The sequence below is a fragment of the Balaenoptera physalus genome, assembly GCF_965194825.1.
Source record: "Balaenoptera physalus genome assembly, chromosome: 3".
Taxonomy (NCBI): Eukaryota; Metazoa; Chordata; class Mammalia; order Artiodactyla; family Balaenopteridae; genus Balaenoptera; species Balaenoptera physalus.
Genome location: NC_138890.1, coordinates 18,434,000 through 18,450,562, shown reverse-complemented (window position 1 = coordinate 18,450,562; position 16,563 = coordinate 18,434,000). Strand labels below are relative to the sequence as shown.

Below are 16,563 nucleotides of genomic sequence, written 5' to 3'. Positions count from 1 at the left end.
GAAAAATAAATGATTTTATTGCAGGGCTAATGATGGGTATTCACAAGAGTGTGAAACAGCAAATTTCTTGACTATGAAAAATAAATGATTTTATTGCAGGGCTAATGATGGATATTCACAAGGGTGTGAAATAGCAGATTCTTGACTGTGAAGCAGGGAAGGCATGCTGGGGTGGCGGGGAGGGAAGGGAATTGATTACTTGCTACACTAGTGGGTCTGCTGCAAAATAGGTTAATTCTTTGGAAACTGAAAAATGACAATAGCAAAATCATGAAGTTATATCTGAACCAAAGCCAGTGGTGTCAAGAGAGAAGAATTTCAATCCAGAGGAGCTGAATCCATACAATTTGGAAATGAGAGGAGCGCAGCTTCTGGTCCCGCGTGCTGTGTTCCAGAGTGCCAGCAGCCCAGGCGAGGATCTTGTTCTCTTGGGAAACTAACCTCCCAAGCCCCTGGCCACCTCTAGACCCAAAGAGTTTGGCACTGCTCTGAGGCCGTCCATGCCCATGAAGACAGGCTGGCAACTGGTCCAGAAAGCAGGCCCTGCTTATGCCCCCACCTTAGGAGCCGGTGGAGGAGGAGCAGCGCTGAAGGAGCAGGGTGTGGCAGCTGTCGCACACACGTACTGGCTTGGGGTAGGAGGGCAGGGCCAGCTCATTACTGGAGCACGTGTTGCAGAAGATGTGGCCACAGTTTCGGCAGTGGTGCTAGAGGATGGAAAAGAGCTCACGCTCAGAACACGCTGAGCTGCCTGGGTCTGCACACCCGCTCTAGTTTATCAACCTTTAAAAGTTTAATGCTTTAAAATCCCTCCCTCATGTATCAGTGAGGCATGTACCAATTTGGAAGGGGTTCTTGTAGACCTCTTGTTTCTACATTTATGTTCCTGTAAACTCCATGGAGTTTTGGAGGGGTGAGTTAAGGTTCTTTTTCTTTGTGTTTTATTGGACTTGACAGCTCTTAACTCACTGAGTTGGTAGTCTGTGCTACTTAAAGAGCCCGGGTTCATTCTCTGCAATTGCTACATTCCATGGTGGTGACCCAAGGTTTCTTTAGCCAGCCCCTCCTGAGAAGGGCATCTTGCTTTTGTAAACAGGGCTGCCATGAACCTTGGGCACATGGCAGACACCAAGACAAGGACCTGTGTGTCCCCTGCTCTTCCAGGTTCTATACATCACTTCTGCCAACTGCCCCCCACTCCCACAGTCAGGCTAGACAATGGACCTTGAACTGGGCCATTCAGTGTGGGGAGCCTTAGTAAAGGCCCTGTATTTTGTGTGAGATCTATATCCTGCCCCACTGGTCAATAAAGGCCCTGTCAACCCTGGACCAAAGGCTGGGCCCAAGACCTTCTGTTCCCGGAACCTGAAGGCAAGGCTACACAGGCATTCATCCGGGGCAAGTGCCCTGCCCAGATTGCCAGTTACCTTTTGGTGCCACCTGGATGCCTGTCCTGAGACTTATTGCCCATAGGTTCCCCATAGATTCTGTTTTTGCCTAACTTAGATTTTGGTCCTATTGCTCCCAAAGAATTTTCAGTTGATGTACACACTTAGACCATTTCTGCCAACAAGCAGCCCCAACTCCCAAATCACTGAGAGGACTGTGATGGAGACAAGGCCTGTAACTTACTGGCTGGGGTCCCTGAAAGGGGGCAGGCTGGAAGGTCGTCTGCATGGGCCAGCAGACCAGTGAGCATGAACACAGTGCAGTGGGCCTAGTCCCACAGGCCTTTTCCAGAACCAGAGGAAGGAGAGCCCAGGCAGGGCACGAACTCAGCCCCTGGGCGAGCGAGTGGAGGGCTGCCCCACATACCTTTCTCCGGGAAATGGAAAACTCCTTTTCACACTGCTTACAGTGCGTGGCTTCATCGTCTTTCAGCCAAGTATGGCCCTGAGGAGGAAAGAACACCACAGAATCCCACTTTACGGCTTGGCTCCCGATGAACCTTTAGCTGTGTTCATCCTTCAACCCAGCATCCACTGTCCCTTCCTAATAGCACCTGGTTTGCTTTTGCGGGACTGCCTCTTCTCCACTAGAAGTGGCCTCACAGGACTGTCCCCCACCCTGACCACAGTTGGAGCTCATGTGCTGCAGCCTGCCTGCCCTCTGGCTTCCTATTCTCTACAGGTTGCCCCCAGTCCTCAAGCCAGATTCTCCAGCCTTCCGTTAACCTGAGACTCACCCACCCTGTTTCAATAAATGCCCTGTGGCTGAGGTAACCAGAATCAGGATCTGGTTAACTCCAACCCTGGCTGAGACATCATCCAAAGTGCCTCCTGAACTGGCAGGAGGAAGAAGGGCAAACCCTGTCAGCCAGACTAGAAAATCCGTGACAACAGTCCCCACCGTGAGACAGAAGGCAACGTGCTGTGGAGACAGGAAGCCCTTCTCCACAACACGCTGAGCCCCCAGTCCTCAGGGCATCGTGGGAGGCAGATGTCTCCATTCTGCCCAGGAGCCAACTGAGGCTTAGAGAGATGCCTTTTTGGAGGTCTTTCTAAGGGAAAACTAGGATATGCGATTTATTCAGCCTCAGGGACTGAGGTGGTCAGGGGTCAAGGGCCCTGTGTACTTTCATGGCTCCTTGGCTTTTGTTGGCCATCACTTTCCTGATGACACAGAGAGACCTTATGATTGGGAGCTGCAGCACCGCACCCAGGGCTTTCAACCTTGAGTCCACTAGTTCCACGCAGCTCTAGAGTCCCATTTTATGATTTTTATCCTCCCTCTGGCACTGTCAGCTGACATTTTGTGCAAACACTTCTGTGCAGTGCAGGGGATACAAAGATAAACAGCTCACAGCAATGACATCCAAGGAGCTTTCAGTCTACAAGGGAGGATACAGCAAACTGATGTGAACTACAAGTCCAGGCTGCTGTTAGTTGCTGTGACAATTTGCTGCTTCTGACCTGAGGTGCCCTGGTAGTCAGAGACATTAGGATCTCTGCTCTAGCATACGCTGGAGGGTGCCTTGTGAAGAGGGTGTTTGTGCAGTGCTGCCACAGCAGAGCTGAGGCTGAAGGCTAGGAGCTCCTGCCCCCTCCTCTCCACTCTCTCAGCCCCAGCAGGCCAGCTCAGTAGTGCACGAGGTCACCTGGACCACATGTTCCTGCTCTCCTTAAGCTGTGTGTGCCACTCTGCCCTCCCCAAAATGGTCCAGAAACTTGGCCCAGCTCAGGGCTTAAGTGGTTCCCAGAAATAGCACAGGGCACTTTAGTGGGCCAGTGTGGCCTCTGGCCCCTCACCTGGAGGGAAAGGTCTTACTCTCACTATTAAAAAAAAAAAAAAACCTGGATCTCTTTCTGTCACTTTTCATTTCCTTCATTAGGGCACCTATGATCTAGGCCTAATGTCAAACTACAGCTGACAGCAGAGAAACCAGAACCAGAGGACCTCGGTTCCAGCTTGGGCCCTGCCACTTGCAGCATCGTCATCTCAGCCAAGTTACATGGCTCTGAGCAGCATTTTCTTATCTGTAAATAAGTGACAATAACCACCAATCAACCACACATTCTCACCTGATTTTTGTGAGAAAACCTAACAGCACACTAGGATATTAGCAGGAGCTGACTAATAGCTACGAGTAGTGATTCTTATGTTAATAACATTAATAATCCAGTACCTTCAGTGCCTTATTTACTTCTTTGATGTCTTCCATCTTCAGCTTTGACCTTAAAAAAAAAAAGAGCGAGAAAGAGAGAGATTCATAGCCTCACTAGAGGGGCTTTCAAACTTGAAGTAAACCCACAAAAACTTTTTGGCTTTGTGAAGTCAACAAGACTTGTAAGAGAGGAGTGTGATAACATGAGTTCTTGTAAAATTATTTCTTTCCACCTTTTTATAATCCCAGAGTCATCTCACTGTATTGGCTCATGTCTGGCGCAGTCTGAGGCTGAGCCTGCGGACCGAATCTGGCCTAAGAACAAACTGTTGAATTGGCAAGGATTTAAAAAGACTTTGAAATAGTTGCAAGCATTTAAAAATTGAGAATTATCTCATAAAAGCCCATGTTTCTGGCTTCTCTGGGCAACTATTACTGAGTGTGACATGTGCTTTAAGTCGGGGTGGGGGAGGGGGGAGATCCCATATCAGGCGTGGGCTCCCCCATGGCAGGAACCTGAATCTGTAGGCCTCTCACCAGCCCCTTTCCTGCTGCCTGCTCTGTCTAGAATGGCCAGGCTCAGGGGGCATGATTGTTTGTTCTTGTTCCATTCTTTTTTAAAATATTTATTTATTTATTTGGTTGCACTGGATCTTAGTTGCAGCATGGCTCCTTAGTTGCAGCTCGCGGGGTCCTTAGTTGTGGCATGCGAACTCTTAGTTGCGGCATGCATACTGGATCTAGTTCCTTGACCAGGGATCGAACCCGGGCTCCCGGCATTGAGAGTCCTAACAACTGCGCCACCAGGGAAGTCCCCTTGTTCCATTCTTGTTAGTGCAAGAATAATTCCTTAGTTCTCCACATAAAAGACAGGACTGAACGCTGTCTAAACTGGAAGAATTAAACCAGATAAAACGAAACATATGTATTTGTCAAAGCCTTTTTTTAAAAGCTGAGATTGGCCTAAACTGCCACTGGATTAGCCTAATCTAAGTGCCAGAGAGGCAGGCCTCTGAGACACAGGCTAGACTTCTAGGGAAGGATTAGGAAACCAAACATCAAGGCCTTTAAAAGAAAAAACCCTGTGGCCTTCAGGAATGCTTGGAGGTGCTCCTTCCGTCCCCTGACTGGCTGCAGAAATAGGCCAGTGGGCTGACAGGGCCAGAGGCTGCCTGGGATGGACAAGGTCAAGATGGCAGCCTCAACATATAAGAACTTTCCTGGGAAATACAATTTGAAAAGAATCCAGATGTTCCCGAGATAAACTGGGCAGCTGTGCCTGTAGTTGGTGGAGGCATCTGAGAACAGGCTTCTCTGTCGTCTGGTGTTGGCTTGCAAAAAGAAGGGAGGAGGGGAGAAAGCACTAACCTTGCCGTGGTACGTATCCCTGACGTGGCAACACCTACACAGCCCGGCTGTGAAGGACATTCTGAGGCTGGGTCAGGCAGCAGTGCTGGGAGGCTGCCAAGTGCAGGGGTGCGTTTTCAAGACCAGAGCCTGTCCGCTTTTCTGAGGCCTGGGGCCTACTAGGAAGGAGTGTGTCTCTGACTCTGTTTGCTGTCTGTCCAACATGAAGAGGACAGGCAGGAGAAAAGGTGGGGCTGGCCACCTGAGAAGGGGGGAGGGCACCCCGAGGACGCCTCCCTATCCGTCTGTCTAAACACCACTGCAAATCCAAGAAGCCAGCACCACGCCAGCCTCCACATCTGGTTCTCATTAGTCTCAGGGACGCCCTCAGAGCTGGCCTGTGCTCTGAGTGTGGGGTTGACTCCCGGCCTTGCCCGCTCTCCAGGAGCTCTCCCCACGGTGGGGGCAGCAGCACAGGGCACTCGGCCTGAGAGGTGGCAGGCAGCCCTCAGAGCACAAGGGACCAGCAGCCCTGAGCTGATCTAGAAAGATATGGTGAGTGGGAGAGGATGGCGAATGGGCAGCATCTTCACGTCAAACTACTGAAAAGACCACATTCCCACCAGAGTCGTAACATTTTCCTTTCTTGTTTTTCTTCATGCTTTTGTGGGCCAGCCCAGAGCACTGCTTGAAACCTTCCCATTTTCCAGACAGAAGAATCCTAAGGTTGTGCACATGTGTGGACTACTTTAGTGTGTTTCTGGTTTATCCTCACGTTAGTTCCCATCTCTGGACCTTTTCTGGTCACAGTGTCTTCTGCACTGGGCCTGAGCCCGGGGTTGTGCTGCTCACTGTGCCTGCACCATGACTCAGGTGGGAGCAGTGAGTCAACCTGGGGTCTCTGTGTGAGTGATGGGGAAAGAGGAACTTTCGCTTCTCTGACGGACAGCCCTGCTGGGTGCCACACTGCCCCCGTGGGGGCCAGACCCACCTGTGAGGTAAGTGACAGACAGAGCTGGAGGTAGAGACTGATTCCTGATGATTATTTTTTGGTTAAGCAAGCCAGTGTGAGTTGGATATCTGTCACTGGCAACCAAGAGTCCTGACTCGAAGAGAAAAAGCTACACACTGGGTTTAAAAATGCAATCATCACACAAACGGGCAAGTTCCACAGTCTGCAGTGTGACCTATCAGACTGTCCAGAGCAACCTGGCAGGACTGGCACACCAGGAAGGACAGCTGTCAAGTCGAAGCGGAGACAGAACCAGCAGGGTCTACACTCCTTCAGCATCACCCATTGGAGACAGACAGACAGACTCTGCTAGATGTGAGTATCCAGTCTCAAGAGAGGTTCAGCGGTCACCATACTTGCACTGTGGCAGGCTTACATTCTCAAGCCATAGTCCTCCCTCTGGAGCCAAACACACAACCCTCTCATCACCCGTCTTGTTCCCTTGGGACACAGATACTAAGTTTGTGAACATGAGGGTTCCAGTCACTAGCAAAGGATATTCTTGATGAATTAATTAACCCAAACCGGTGCTGTGTCCCTGGGGCCTGACTTCCTGGGTTTGGTGGTGGGGGTCACCCTTGAATAGCTGGCAGGCCTCCCCGACTGGTCTTCCCTCCTCTAACAAGAGGACACAGGTTTGGGGCTTGAGTGATGCAGTGGGCAGGCTGGTGTGACTCTCCAGGGGGAGGGAGGCCTAGTGGCCCTAATGGAGGCGGCAGACAAAGGGAGTGGGGTTCTTACTGGCTGAGGTGCAGACCCATTTCCTGGAGGGCTTGTTCCTGCTCGTCACAAACCTTCTGTAACTCTGTCTTCTCATCCTGGAGCTCCCGCAGCTCCTAAAATGAACAAACCAGGTGCTTGACACAGACTTGAAAGTCGTTTTTTTTTTTTTTTTTTAAGGTTTAGTAATAATAGTGACAAGCAGGTTGCAATGTTTTTCGTTTTTTTTTTTCTGTTGTGTTTTTTTTTTTTTTTTGGCCACGCCACAAGGCATGCAGGATCTTCGTTCCCTGATCAGGGATCGAACCTGTGCCCCCTGCAGTGGAAGCGCCAAGTCTTAATCACTGGACCGCCAGGGAAGTCCCTGGAATGTTTTTCAAGAGCAAGAAACAGTTTTGTTGTATTAACCTTCTTCAAGACAGGGTTATTTCGTGGGTTCCCTCATGTTGCACCAGAATGGGCAACTGGAAGGTGAGTGCTTCAGGAGTGGCTCTGCAGTGCACACAGTGACATGGGGCGAGAAACGTTCAAAACAGACCCTCACAGTGCAAAAAAGGCTTTGTCTATCTGAGTTTCTATGAAAAGACAGATTTGCATCAGGGCAAGCTAGTTTAGGAATAAACTGTTTTTCGGAAAGGGCTGGTCAAAATTTCCTGAGAATGAATGAGCAAGGCTGATGAAGGCCAAGATCTGGGATCTCTTTCATGGCCCCGAGAGTGGCAAGCCCTTCTGGGGGCCCCGAGCCATGGAGTGAAACTCGCTGGGGATGATGCTGATGACTGTTTGTAATCTGGGGCCAGCACGCCTTGAGGACACAGGCTGCCAAGGGCAGAGACGAAGACCCAGAAGAGTAACTTGGGTTTTCAGGGCTGACCCCAGGGCAGCAGCAGGGCTTAGGCCTGAGTGGTGGCCGTTCCCCCTTAGCCGCTCCTGGGCCCTGTGCTCCAGAGCCTATTAACACAGGCTCACAAGGGCATGCTGAGGCTTCCCAGTGATGTTAGACACATTATTTTGTTTCTTTTGCAGGGGTGTGTGTAATTCAAATCTTAGATCAAAGTATTCTGAAGTAAAGGGGGCATGTTCCATCATGCAGCAGAGCTTTCTAGAAGTCCTCTCCTCCCACCTCTGAGCCGGAGTGGCTCTTGAGGAAGCTCTCCCCTCCCTAGCAATCCCCACACTGGGCCTAGCAGGCTCTCCCATGAGGGGCTCTAGGTACTTTCCAATGGAAATCAAAGGGCCTTTCTCTCAGATTGCAGCGGTACCCATTACCGTGCTCAACAAGACAAAATCTAGGTCTGGGAACTGCCCCCGCTGCAGGGATCCTCCTCCAGGGAAGGTGTGGTGCAGGAAGGCCGCCTGAGGCCTCCGTTCAAGCCCTCCTTTTGCTGCGACAGACCCTCACACTTCCTGGTGGCTCTGCATGGCTGGCCCTTGTTCAGCATTCAATTGTCTGCTTAACTGTCACTCTCTTCCCAGGCCACCCGCCACGCCAGTGTGGGGACATTTTCCTGTTTTACTCTCTTCACTGTCCTCGTTACCGAGTGTCTCTGGTTTGCTCACTGGATTATGATGCGTCTTTGCCTTTTCCTCCTAGAGCAGATGTGGGAACAGTGTCCCAGGCCCGGAGCCGGCTGGCGCACAGCGGGGACTGGCCCTGCAGCTGTGGATTCACGAGTCGTGCGTGTGGCTCACTTGCCCAATGGGAGGCTCCTGAGCAGGAGTTTCTGGAGATGCCAGAGGCTCTTTTTCTCCCCAAGACAGTCTGCCTTACCTTTTTTAATCCTTCTACTTGCTGTAGCTCTGCTCGGAGTAGAGAGGAAGTGTCTTTCTCATGCTGTAATTCTCGCTGAAGAGCCTGTCTTTGCTCTTTTTCTGATTTCAGCTCTTTCTCTAGACTTGAGCTGTTTTCGCAAAATGAACTTGAGTTAGTCTCAATGAGAGGTTTTCATGGAGGTCCACAATCCACAACCCAGGTCACCACTCAAGAAATGGGGGGTTCACAGGAATCTGAATTGCCACGTGAGCATCTAGACCTTTCAACGAAGCATGGAAATAAGGCTCCCTCTCCCGCAGGGCCATCTGCACCTCCACAGGAAAGACCAGGAACATGTCATGGAAAGCAGGCACAGGCACACACTGGACAGTTAGGCGAATGGAGAGGGAGGAAAAGAGCTCTAACACTTGGGGTCACACACACAGAACCCTCTACTGAGATGGAGACCTGAGGAAAAGAGACATTTATTCTGCAACGTTTATCCTGCTTTTTCCAACCCAGAGCCAGCTGACAATGGAGGATATTGGGGGGTTGGGGGCAAAGAGAAAGCTACAGAGGGGTAGGAAGTGAACCGCAGCTAAATCCTGATGCCCTTCTCACCAGCTGAGTAGCCCTGGGGACGATACTGAACCCCCTGCAATCGTTTTTCTCATTCGTGAAACAGGGCATAGACATCTCTTCTCTCATCTGAATCCTAGCCTTGCGGGGGCCACCTCTGAAGTGGACACTGGGACACTGTCTGCCCCAGTTGGGAGATGGCCTTCCCAGTCCTTCCCGCACCGCTCGGCCACCTGCTGCCGCCAGGGCTCCTACCACTGCTCGTGCAGCTGGGAGAGCTGCTGCTGCAAAGCGCTGCTCCTCCCGCCGAGCTCCTGCTGCAGCTTGTGGCTCCGCTCCTCGGCCCCCTGCCTCGCCCTCTCTGAGTGCTGTAACCTAGACCAAATGAACCAAATCTTTGTAAGGAAAGGATCAATCCTCACATTTACCATACAATTTTTGCCTATTCTTGCCGGCTTGCTTTTACATTTAAAAATTAATATGTGGTGAAATTGACTCCTTTTTGTGAATAGCTCCTGGAGTTTTAGCACAGGCATAAATTCATGTAACCATTACCACAATCCATTCTACCAGGTGATACAGAAGAGTTCCATCACCCCACAGAACACCTTGGCACTGCTCCTCTGAGTCACACCTTCTCTCCACCCCTAATGTCATATACATGAAATTATACTTCATATAACCTTTTGAGACTGGCTTCTTTCAGCATATCTTTGCGATCAATCAAGTTTTTGTGTGTATCAGTGGTCATTCCTTTTTATGGCTGAGTAGAATTTCATTGCATAGATGTACCAGTTTATCCATTCATTTGATGAAAGATATCTGAGCTGCTTTTAGTTTTTGGCAATTATGAACAGAGCTGCTATAAGCATTTGTGTACAGGTTTTTGTGTGAACATGAGTTTTTATTTCTTTTGGGCAAACAGCCAGGAGTGGGATTATTGGGTCAGATGGTAAGAGTATGTTTGGCTTTTTAAGAAACTGTTCTCCAAAGTGGTTGTACCATTCTGCATTCCCACTGGTAATGTATGAGTGTTCCAGTTGCTTTGTAGCCTCTCCAGCACCTGGTACTGTCATTAAAAAAATATGTAGCTATTCTCGGGCTTCCCTGGTGGTGCAGTGGTTGAGAATCTGCCTGCCAATGCAGGGGACACGGGTTCGAGCCCTGGTCTGGGAAGATTCCACGTGCCGTGGAGCAACTAGGCCCGTGAGCCACAATTACTGAGCCTGCGCATCTGGAGCCTGTGCTCCGCAACAAAAGAGGCCACGATAATGAGAGGCCTGCGCACCGCGATTAAGAGTGGCCCCCACTTGCCGCAACTAGAGAAAGCCCTCGCACAGAAACGAAGACCCAACACAGCCATAAAAAAAAAAAAAAAAAAGTAGCTGTTCTAATAGGTGTGCAGTGGCATCTCATTGTGATTTTAACATGCACTTCCCTAATGGCTAATGATGCTGAACATCTTTTTTTTTTTTTTTTAACTCAAGTATTGTTGATTTACAATATTGTGTTAGTTTCAGGTGTACAGTAATTTGGTTATACAATACATATATATGTATACATCTATATTCTTTTTTTTCCAATTCTTTTCCATTATAGGTTATTACAAGATATTGAGTATAGTTCCCTGTGCTACACAGTAAATCTCTGTTGTTTATCTAGTTTATATATAGTGGCGTATCTCTGTTAATCCCGTTCTCCCAATTTATCCCTCCTCCCCTTCCCCTTTGGTAACCATAAGTTTGTTTTCTAAATCTGTGAGTCTGTTTCTGTGCTGTAAATAAGTTCATTTGTATCATTTTTAGATTCCACATGTAAGTGATACCATGTATTTGTCTTTCTTTGCCTGACTCACGCACACTTAGTATGATAATCTCTAGGTTCATCCATGTTGCTGCAAATGGCATTATTTCATTCTTTTTTATTGCTGAGTAATATTCCAGTGTGTGTGTGTGTGTGTGTGTGTGTGTGTGTGTGTGTGTGTATATATATATATATATATATATATATATGTATCTCACATCTTCTTTATCCATTCGTCTACTGATGGACATTTAGGTTGCTTCCATGTCTCGGCTATTGTAAATAGTAGTATTGCTATCAACATTGGGGTGCACATATCTTTTGAAATTAGAGCTTTCATCTTTTCTGGATATATGCCCAGAAGTGGGACTGCTGGATCATATGGCAACTCTATTTTTAGTTTTTTAAGGAACCACCATATTGTTTTCCATAGTGGCTGCACCAATTTATATTCCCACCAACAGTGTACAAGGGTTCTCTTTTCTTCACACCCGCTCCTGCATTTATTTGTAGACTTTTGATGATGGCCGTTCTGACCGGTGTGAGGTAATACTTCATTGTAGTTTCGATTTGCATTTCTCTAATAATTAGCCATGTTGAGCATCTTTTCATGTGCCTATTGGCCAACTGTATGTCTTCTTTGGAGACATGCTTACTTAGGTCTTCTGCCCATTTTTTTTTTTGGTATTGTATTGTATTGTATTTATTTATTTATGGCTGTGTTGGGTCTTTGTAGCTGCGCACGGGCTTTCTCTAGTTGCGGTGAGTGGGAGCTACTCTTTGTTGCGGTGTGCAGGCTTCTCATCGTGGTAGCTTCTCTTGTTGCGGAGCATGGGCTCTAGGTGCGTGGGCTTCAGCAGTTGTGGCACACGGGCTCAGCAGTTGTGGCTCCCAGGCTCTAGAGCACAGGCTCAGCAGTTGTGGTGCACGGGCTTAGCTGCTCTGCAGCATGTGGGATCTTCCCAGACCAGGGATCAAACCCATGTCCCTTGTATTGGCAGGCAGATTCTTAACCACTGAGCCACCAGGGAAGTCCCTTCTGCCAATTTTTTGATTGTGTTGCTTCTCTGTTATTGAGTCATTTGAGGTGTTTGTATGTTTTGGAAATTAAGCCTTTGTCAGTTGCATCATTTTGCAAATATTTTCTCCCAGTCTGTAGGTTGTCTTTTCATTTTGTTTATGGTTTCCTTTGGTGTGCAAAAGTTTGTAAGTTTGATTAGGTCCCATTTGTTTACTTTTTAAATTTTATTTATTTATTTATTTTTGGCTGTGTTGGGTCTTCGTTTCTGTGCGAGGGCTTTCTCCAGTTGTGGCAAGCGGGGGCCACTCTTCATCGCGGTGCGCGGGCCTCTCACTGTCACGGCCTCTCCCGTCACGGAGCACAGGCTCCAGACGCACAGGCTCAGCAATTGTGGCTCACGGGCCCAGCTGCTCTGCGGCATGTGGGATCTTCCCAGACCAGGGCTCGAACCCGTGTCCCCTGCACTGGCAGGCAGATTTCTCAACCACTGCGCCACCAGGGAACCCCCCCATTTGTTTACTTTTGTTTTTATTTCTTTTGCCTTAGGAGACTGACCTAAGAAACCATTGCTACAATTTATGTCAGAGAATGTTTTGCCTATGTTCTCTTCTAAGAGTTTTATGGCGTCATGTCTTATATTTAAGTCTTTAAGCCATTTCGAGTTTATTTCTGTGTATGATGTGAGGGAGTGTTCTAACTTCAATGATTTACATGAGGCTGTCCAGCTTTCCCAACACCACTTGCTGAAGAGACTGTGTTTTCTCCATTGTATATCCTTGCCTCTTCTGTCAAAGATTAATTGATGTAGGTGTGTGGATTTATTTCTGGGCTCTCTATTCCAATGAGCCATATGTCTGTTTTTGTGCCAATACCATGCTGTTTTGACTACTATAGCTTTGTAGTATCGTTTGAAGTCTGGAAGGGTTATGCCTCCCAGCTTTGTTCTTTTTCCTCAGGATTGCTTTGGCAATTCAGGGTCTTTTGTGGTTCCACATAAATTTTAGGATTATATGTTGTAGTTTTGTGAAAAATGTCATGGGTAATTTGATAGTGATCACATTAAATCTGTAGATTGCTTTGGGTAGTACGGTCATTTTAACTATATTAATTCTTTCAGTCCAAGAGCACAGGATATCTTTACATTTCTTTGAATCATCTTCGATTTTCGATTTCTTTTATCAATGTTTTGCAGTTCTCTGCGTATAAGTCTTTCACCTCCTTGGTTAGGTTTATTCCTAGGTATTTTGTGTTTTTTTGTTGATGCAATTTTCAACAGCATTTTTTTTTTTTTTTTTAATTTTCTCTTTCTGACATTTCATTGTTAGGGTAAAGAAATACAACATATTTCTGTATATTAATCTTGTATCCTGCTACCTTGACAATCTTTTCATGTGCTTATTTGCCATCCATATGTCCTGTTTGGTGAAGGGTCTGCTTAAGTCTTTTGTCCATTTAAAAAATGTATTTATTTATTATTTAAGGCTGCACTGAATCTTAGTTGTGGCATGCGGGATCTTTTAGCTGCAGCATGCGGGCTCATAGTTGTGGCATGCAGGCTTCTTAGTTGCGGCATGCATGTGGGATCTAGTTGACCAATCGACCCCTGGATCCCCAGTCCGATCCTTGGATTGAGACCAGGCCCCCTGCATTGGGAGCGTGGAGTCTTACCCACTGGGCCACCAGGGAAGTCCTTTGTCCATTTTAGATCGGATTGTTCGTTGAGTTCTGAGAGTTCTTTATATATTCTGGATATAAGTCCTTTGTCAGATATGTGATTTGCAAATTTTCTCCAAATCTATAACTTGTCTTTTTATTCTCTCAAGTGTGTCTTCCACAGAACAAAGTTTTAAATTTTGATAAAGTCCAATTTATCAAGTTTTCTCTTATGGATCGTGTTTTTATGTCATGTCTAAGAGCTCTCTGTCTAACCCAAGGCCACAAAGATGTTCTCCTATTTTTTCTTCTAAAAGTTTATAGTTTTAAGTTTTACGTGTAGATTTATGATCCATTTTGAGTTAACTTTTGTATAAAGGTGTGAGGTCTAAATTGAGGTTCATTTTTTGGTGTATGGATATCCAATTGTTCCAATATCATTCATTGAAAAGATTATCCTTTCTCCATTGAACTACCTTTGCACTTTTGTAAAAAAATCAGCCACCTGTATTTGTGCGAGTCTATTTTTTGACCCTATTCTGATCCCCTACTGACCTGACATTTACTTATTTATTTTTAAAATTTTTATTTTTTGGTGTGGCATGAGGGATCTTACTTCTTCAACCAGGGATTGAACCCGTACCCACTGCAGTGGAAGCACAGAGTCTTAACCACTGGACCACCAGGGAAGTCTCTGACCTGATACTTGTTTATTTATTTAAATGTATTTATTTATTTAAATGTATTTATTTATTTTTAAAAATTTATTTATTTATTTATTCTTTTGGCTGCGTTTGGTCTTCGTTGCTGTGCACAGGCTTTCTCTAGTTGTGGCGAGCAGGGGCTACTCTCTGTTGCGGTGTGCAGGCTTCTCATTGTTGTGGCTACTCTTGTTGCGGAGCACAGGCTCTAGGGGCGCAGGCTCAGTAGTTGTGGCTCGTGGGCTCTAGAGTGCAGGCTCAGTAGTTGTGGCGCATGGGCTTAGTTGCTCCACGGCATGTGGGATCTTCCTGGGCCAGGGCTTGAACCTGTGTCCCCTGCATTGTCAGGTGGATTCTTAACCACTGCACCACCAGGGAAGTCCTGACCTGATATTTAAATTTGAGCTCACTGGATAGTTCTGACCCCCTGAGAGGACAATGTGATGTAGCCCTAAGGTTGATTAAATGAATACATGCTTAGGCAAGGCTGGAGAATCCAGTCCCCTTGCTGGGCAAGACTACAGACCTGAAGGACAGTCATCCTAACTTGTCTGTACTTTTGAGAGACTCTGAGTAAGTCCCCAGGCCCAGATAATGCACAGCACCTTCTAGGGAATATCTGCCAGGGGGAAGTGTTTACCTTTCTTCCATTTGTTTCATGCTGGACATAACTTGATTGGTTTTTTCTTCAAAAGATGTGATGGCTTCATTCTTCTGTTGTAAACTGCTCTCCGCATTCTATAAAAGCAAGGAAAGAGGGTCATATTCTGCTTCTCCCTCACCCCCCTGCCTGCTCTGGATTACAAGTGGGTTCAACTATTCTTGTACTGTTTTTATAACACGTTCAAGAGCGTTTCATTAATTGCTGCTCTTCCCCAGAGCCCTGGAAGACAAACTGAGCCAAGGCTCCCACGTCATCAACATAAATAAAGGCAGACGGGGAATTTCCTGGAGTTCCAGTGGTTAGGACTCGGTGTTTTCACTGCTGTGGTGCAGGTTCAACCCCTGGTTGGGGAATTAAGATTCTGCAAGCCACCCGGCCAAACAAAGAAAAAAAGAAAAAAAAAGGCAGAGAGGGAGATACTGAAGCCCTCTGTTTGAACAGTCCATGGCCCTTTTTTGAAAAGGAACTTCAGAGTCAGATCTGACTCAATGTTACTGAGTCTTCTCATGTGTCGGGCACATCCATGAGTTCACCTGACTCTTGCAGAGTTCTCATGGTGGGCGTTGTTAGCCTCCACTTCTCTGAGCAAGAGAGGGAGGCTCAGAAATAGAAAGCACCTGGGAAAAGGTTAGAGCACAAATATGGTGCAGCTGGGTTCTTACTCACAACCATGTGACTTTCTGAGTCCAGGCTTTTAACCATGGCAGATGCTGAGTGACTAGGAGGCAGCAAAAGAGCAACATGTTTCTGTGTGCCTACAAGAGACACTCTTAAAATACAAGGATACAGAAAGGCTGAAGACAGAAAGAAGTCCTGATAAATTCTTAAGAATATATAGACTGTAGTGTCTGGCTTTAAAGTAATAAAACTAGACATAAGCAACAAAAGAATAGCTAAACACCTCATATCTGGAAATGGAATAGCATATTACTAAAAACTATTGAGGTAAAAAAAAAAAAGAAAAAAAAAAACCAGAAGAGAGATTATGAAATACTTAGAGCTGAAAGACAATGAAAACGCTCTGCAATATTTTACTATATTGAAGATGCACCCTAATTTTATATACCACTATGAAGGAAAAAACTGCTACTTGAAACATGTCATGCCATTGACTATAAGATGCATCTTGATTTCAGAGATGACAAATGTGAAAAACATGCTTTTTAGGTGAAATACTTCTGTCGAAATTTGAGGGCCATAGCTAAAGCAGTAATTGCAGGTAATTTTAAACTTTAAATAAAATGTTTAATGAAATTAAAAAAGATAAAACAGATGAGCTAAGCATGCATTTCAGAAGTTGAAAACGAGCCACACAGCAAACCCAAAGAAATAAGAAAGAAAATAATAAAAGTGAGAGTAGAAATCAATGAAAAAGAAATAATAACAATACACAATAAAGAATATTAGAAAAAAAGCTGGTTCTCTGAAAAGATTATGAGAACAGACACACCTCTGGCAAGACCAGATAAGGAAGACAGAAAATGCAAAAAGAAAATGCTGAATAAAAGAGATTTAAAAATTCTGCAAAAGAATGTTATAAACAACTATGAACTAAAACATTTGAAAACCTAAACAAATAAGATATATTTTGGAAAAAAATATACTAAAATTGGTCTGAGAAGAAATGGAAAATATGAATAAGCCAGTAAACATTCAATAAATAGAAATGGTAGTCATAGTCTCCCTGCCCAAAAGGCCCAGCCCAG

At 46.3% G+C, this 16,563-nt stretch overlaps 1 protein-coding gene across 6 annotated transcripts in view; it reads right to left on the bottom strand.

Moving 5' to 3' along the window:
• RUFY1 (RUN and FYVE domain containing 1) overlaps positions 1-16,563 on the bottom strand; it is a 60,717-nt gene that overhangs the window by 2,234 nt on the left and 41,920 nt on the right. For 5 of the 6 annotated variants that reach the window (XM_082455596.1, XM_082455595.1, XM_082455593.1 and 2 more), the window contains 7 exons: positions 14,834-14,931; positions 9,271-9,390; positions 8,455-8,584; positions 6,705-6,799; positions 3,626-3,674; positions 1,816-1,893; positions 64-707 (listed from right to left, as the gene is read on the bottom strand). In XM_082455596.1, coding sequence (XP_082311722.1) covers positions 561-707; positions 1,816-1,893; positions 3,626-3,674; positions 6,705-6,799; positions 8,455-8,584; positions 9,271-9,390; positions 14,834-14,931 — 717 coding nt within the window. In that variant the 3' untranslated portion in view covers positions 64-560. Of the gene's footprint in view, positions 1-63; positions 708-1,815; positions 1,894-3,625; positions 3,675-6,704; positions 6,800-8,454; positions 8,585-9,270; positions 9,391-14,833; positions 14,932-16,563 lie in introns of those variants that run through there. The other variant, XM_082455594.1, reaches the window with a different exon arrangement.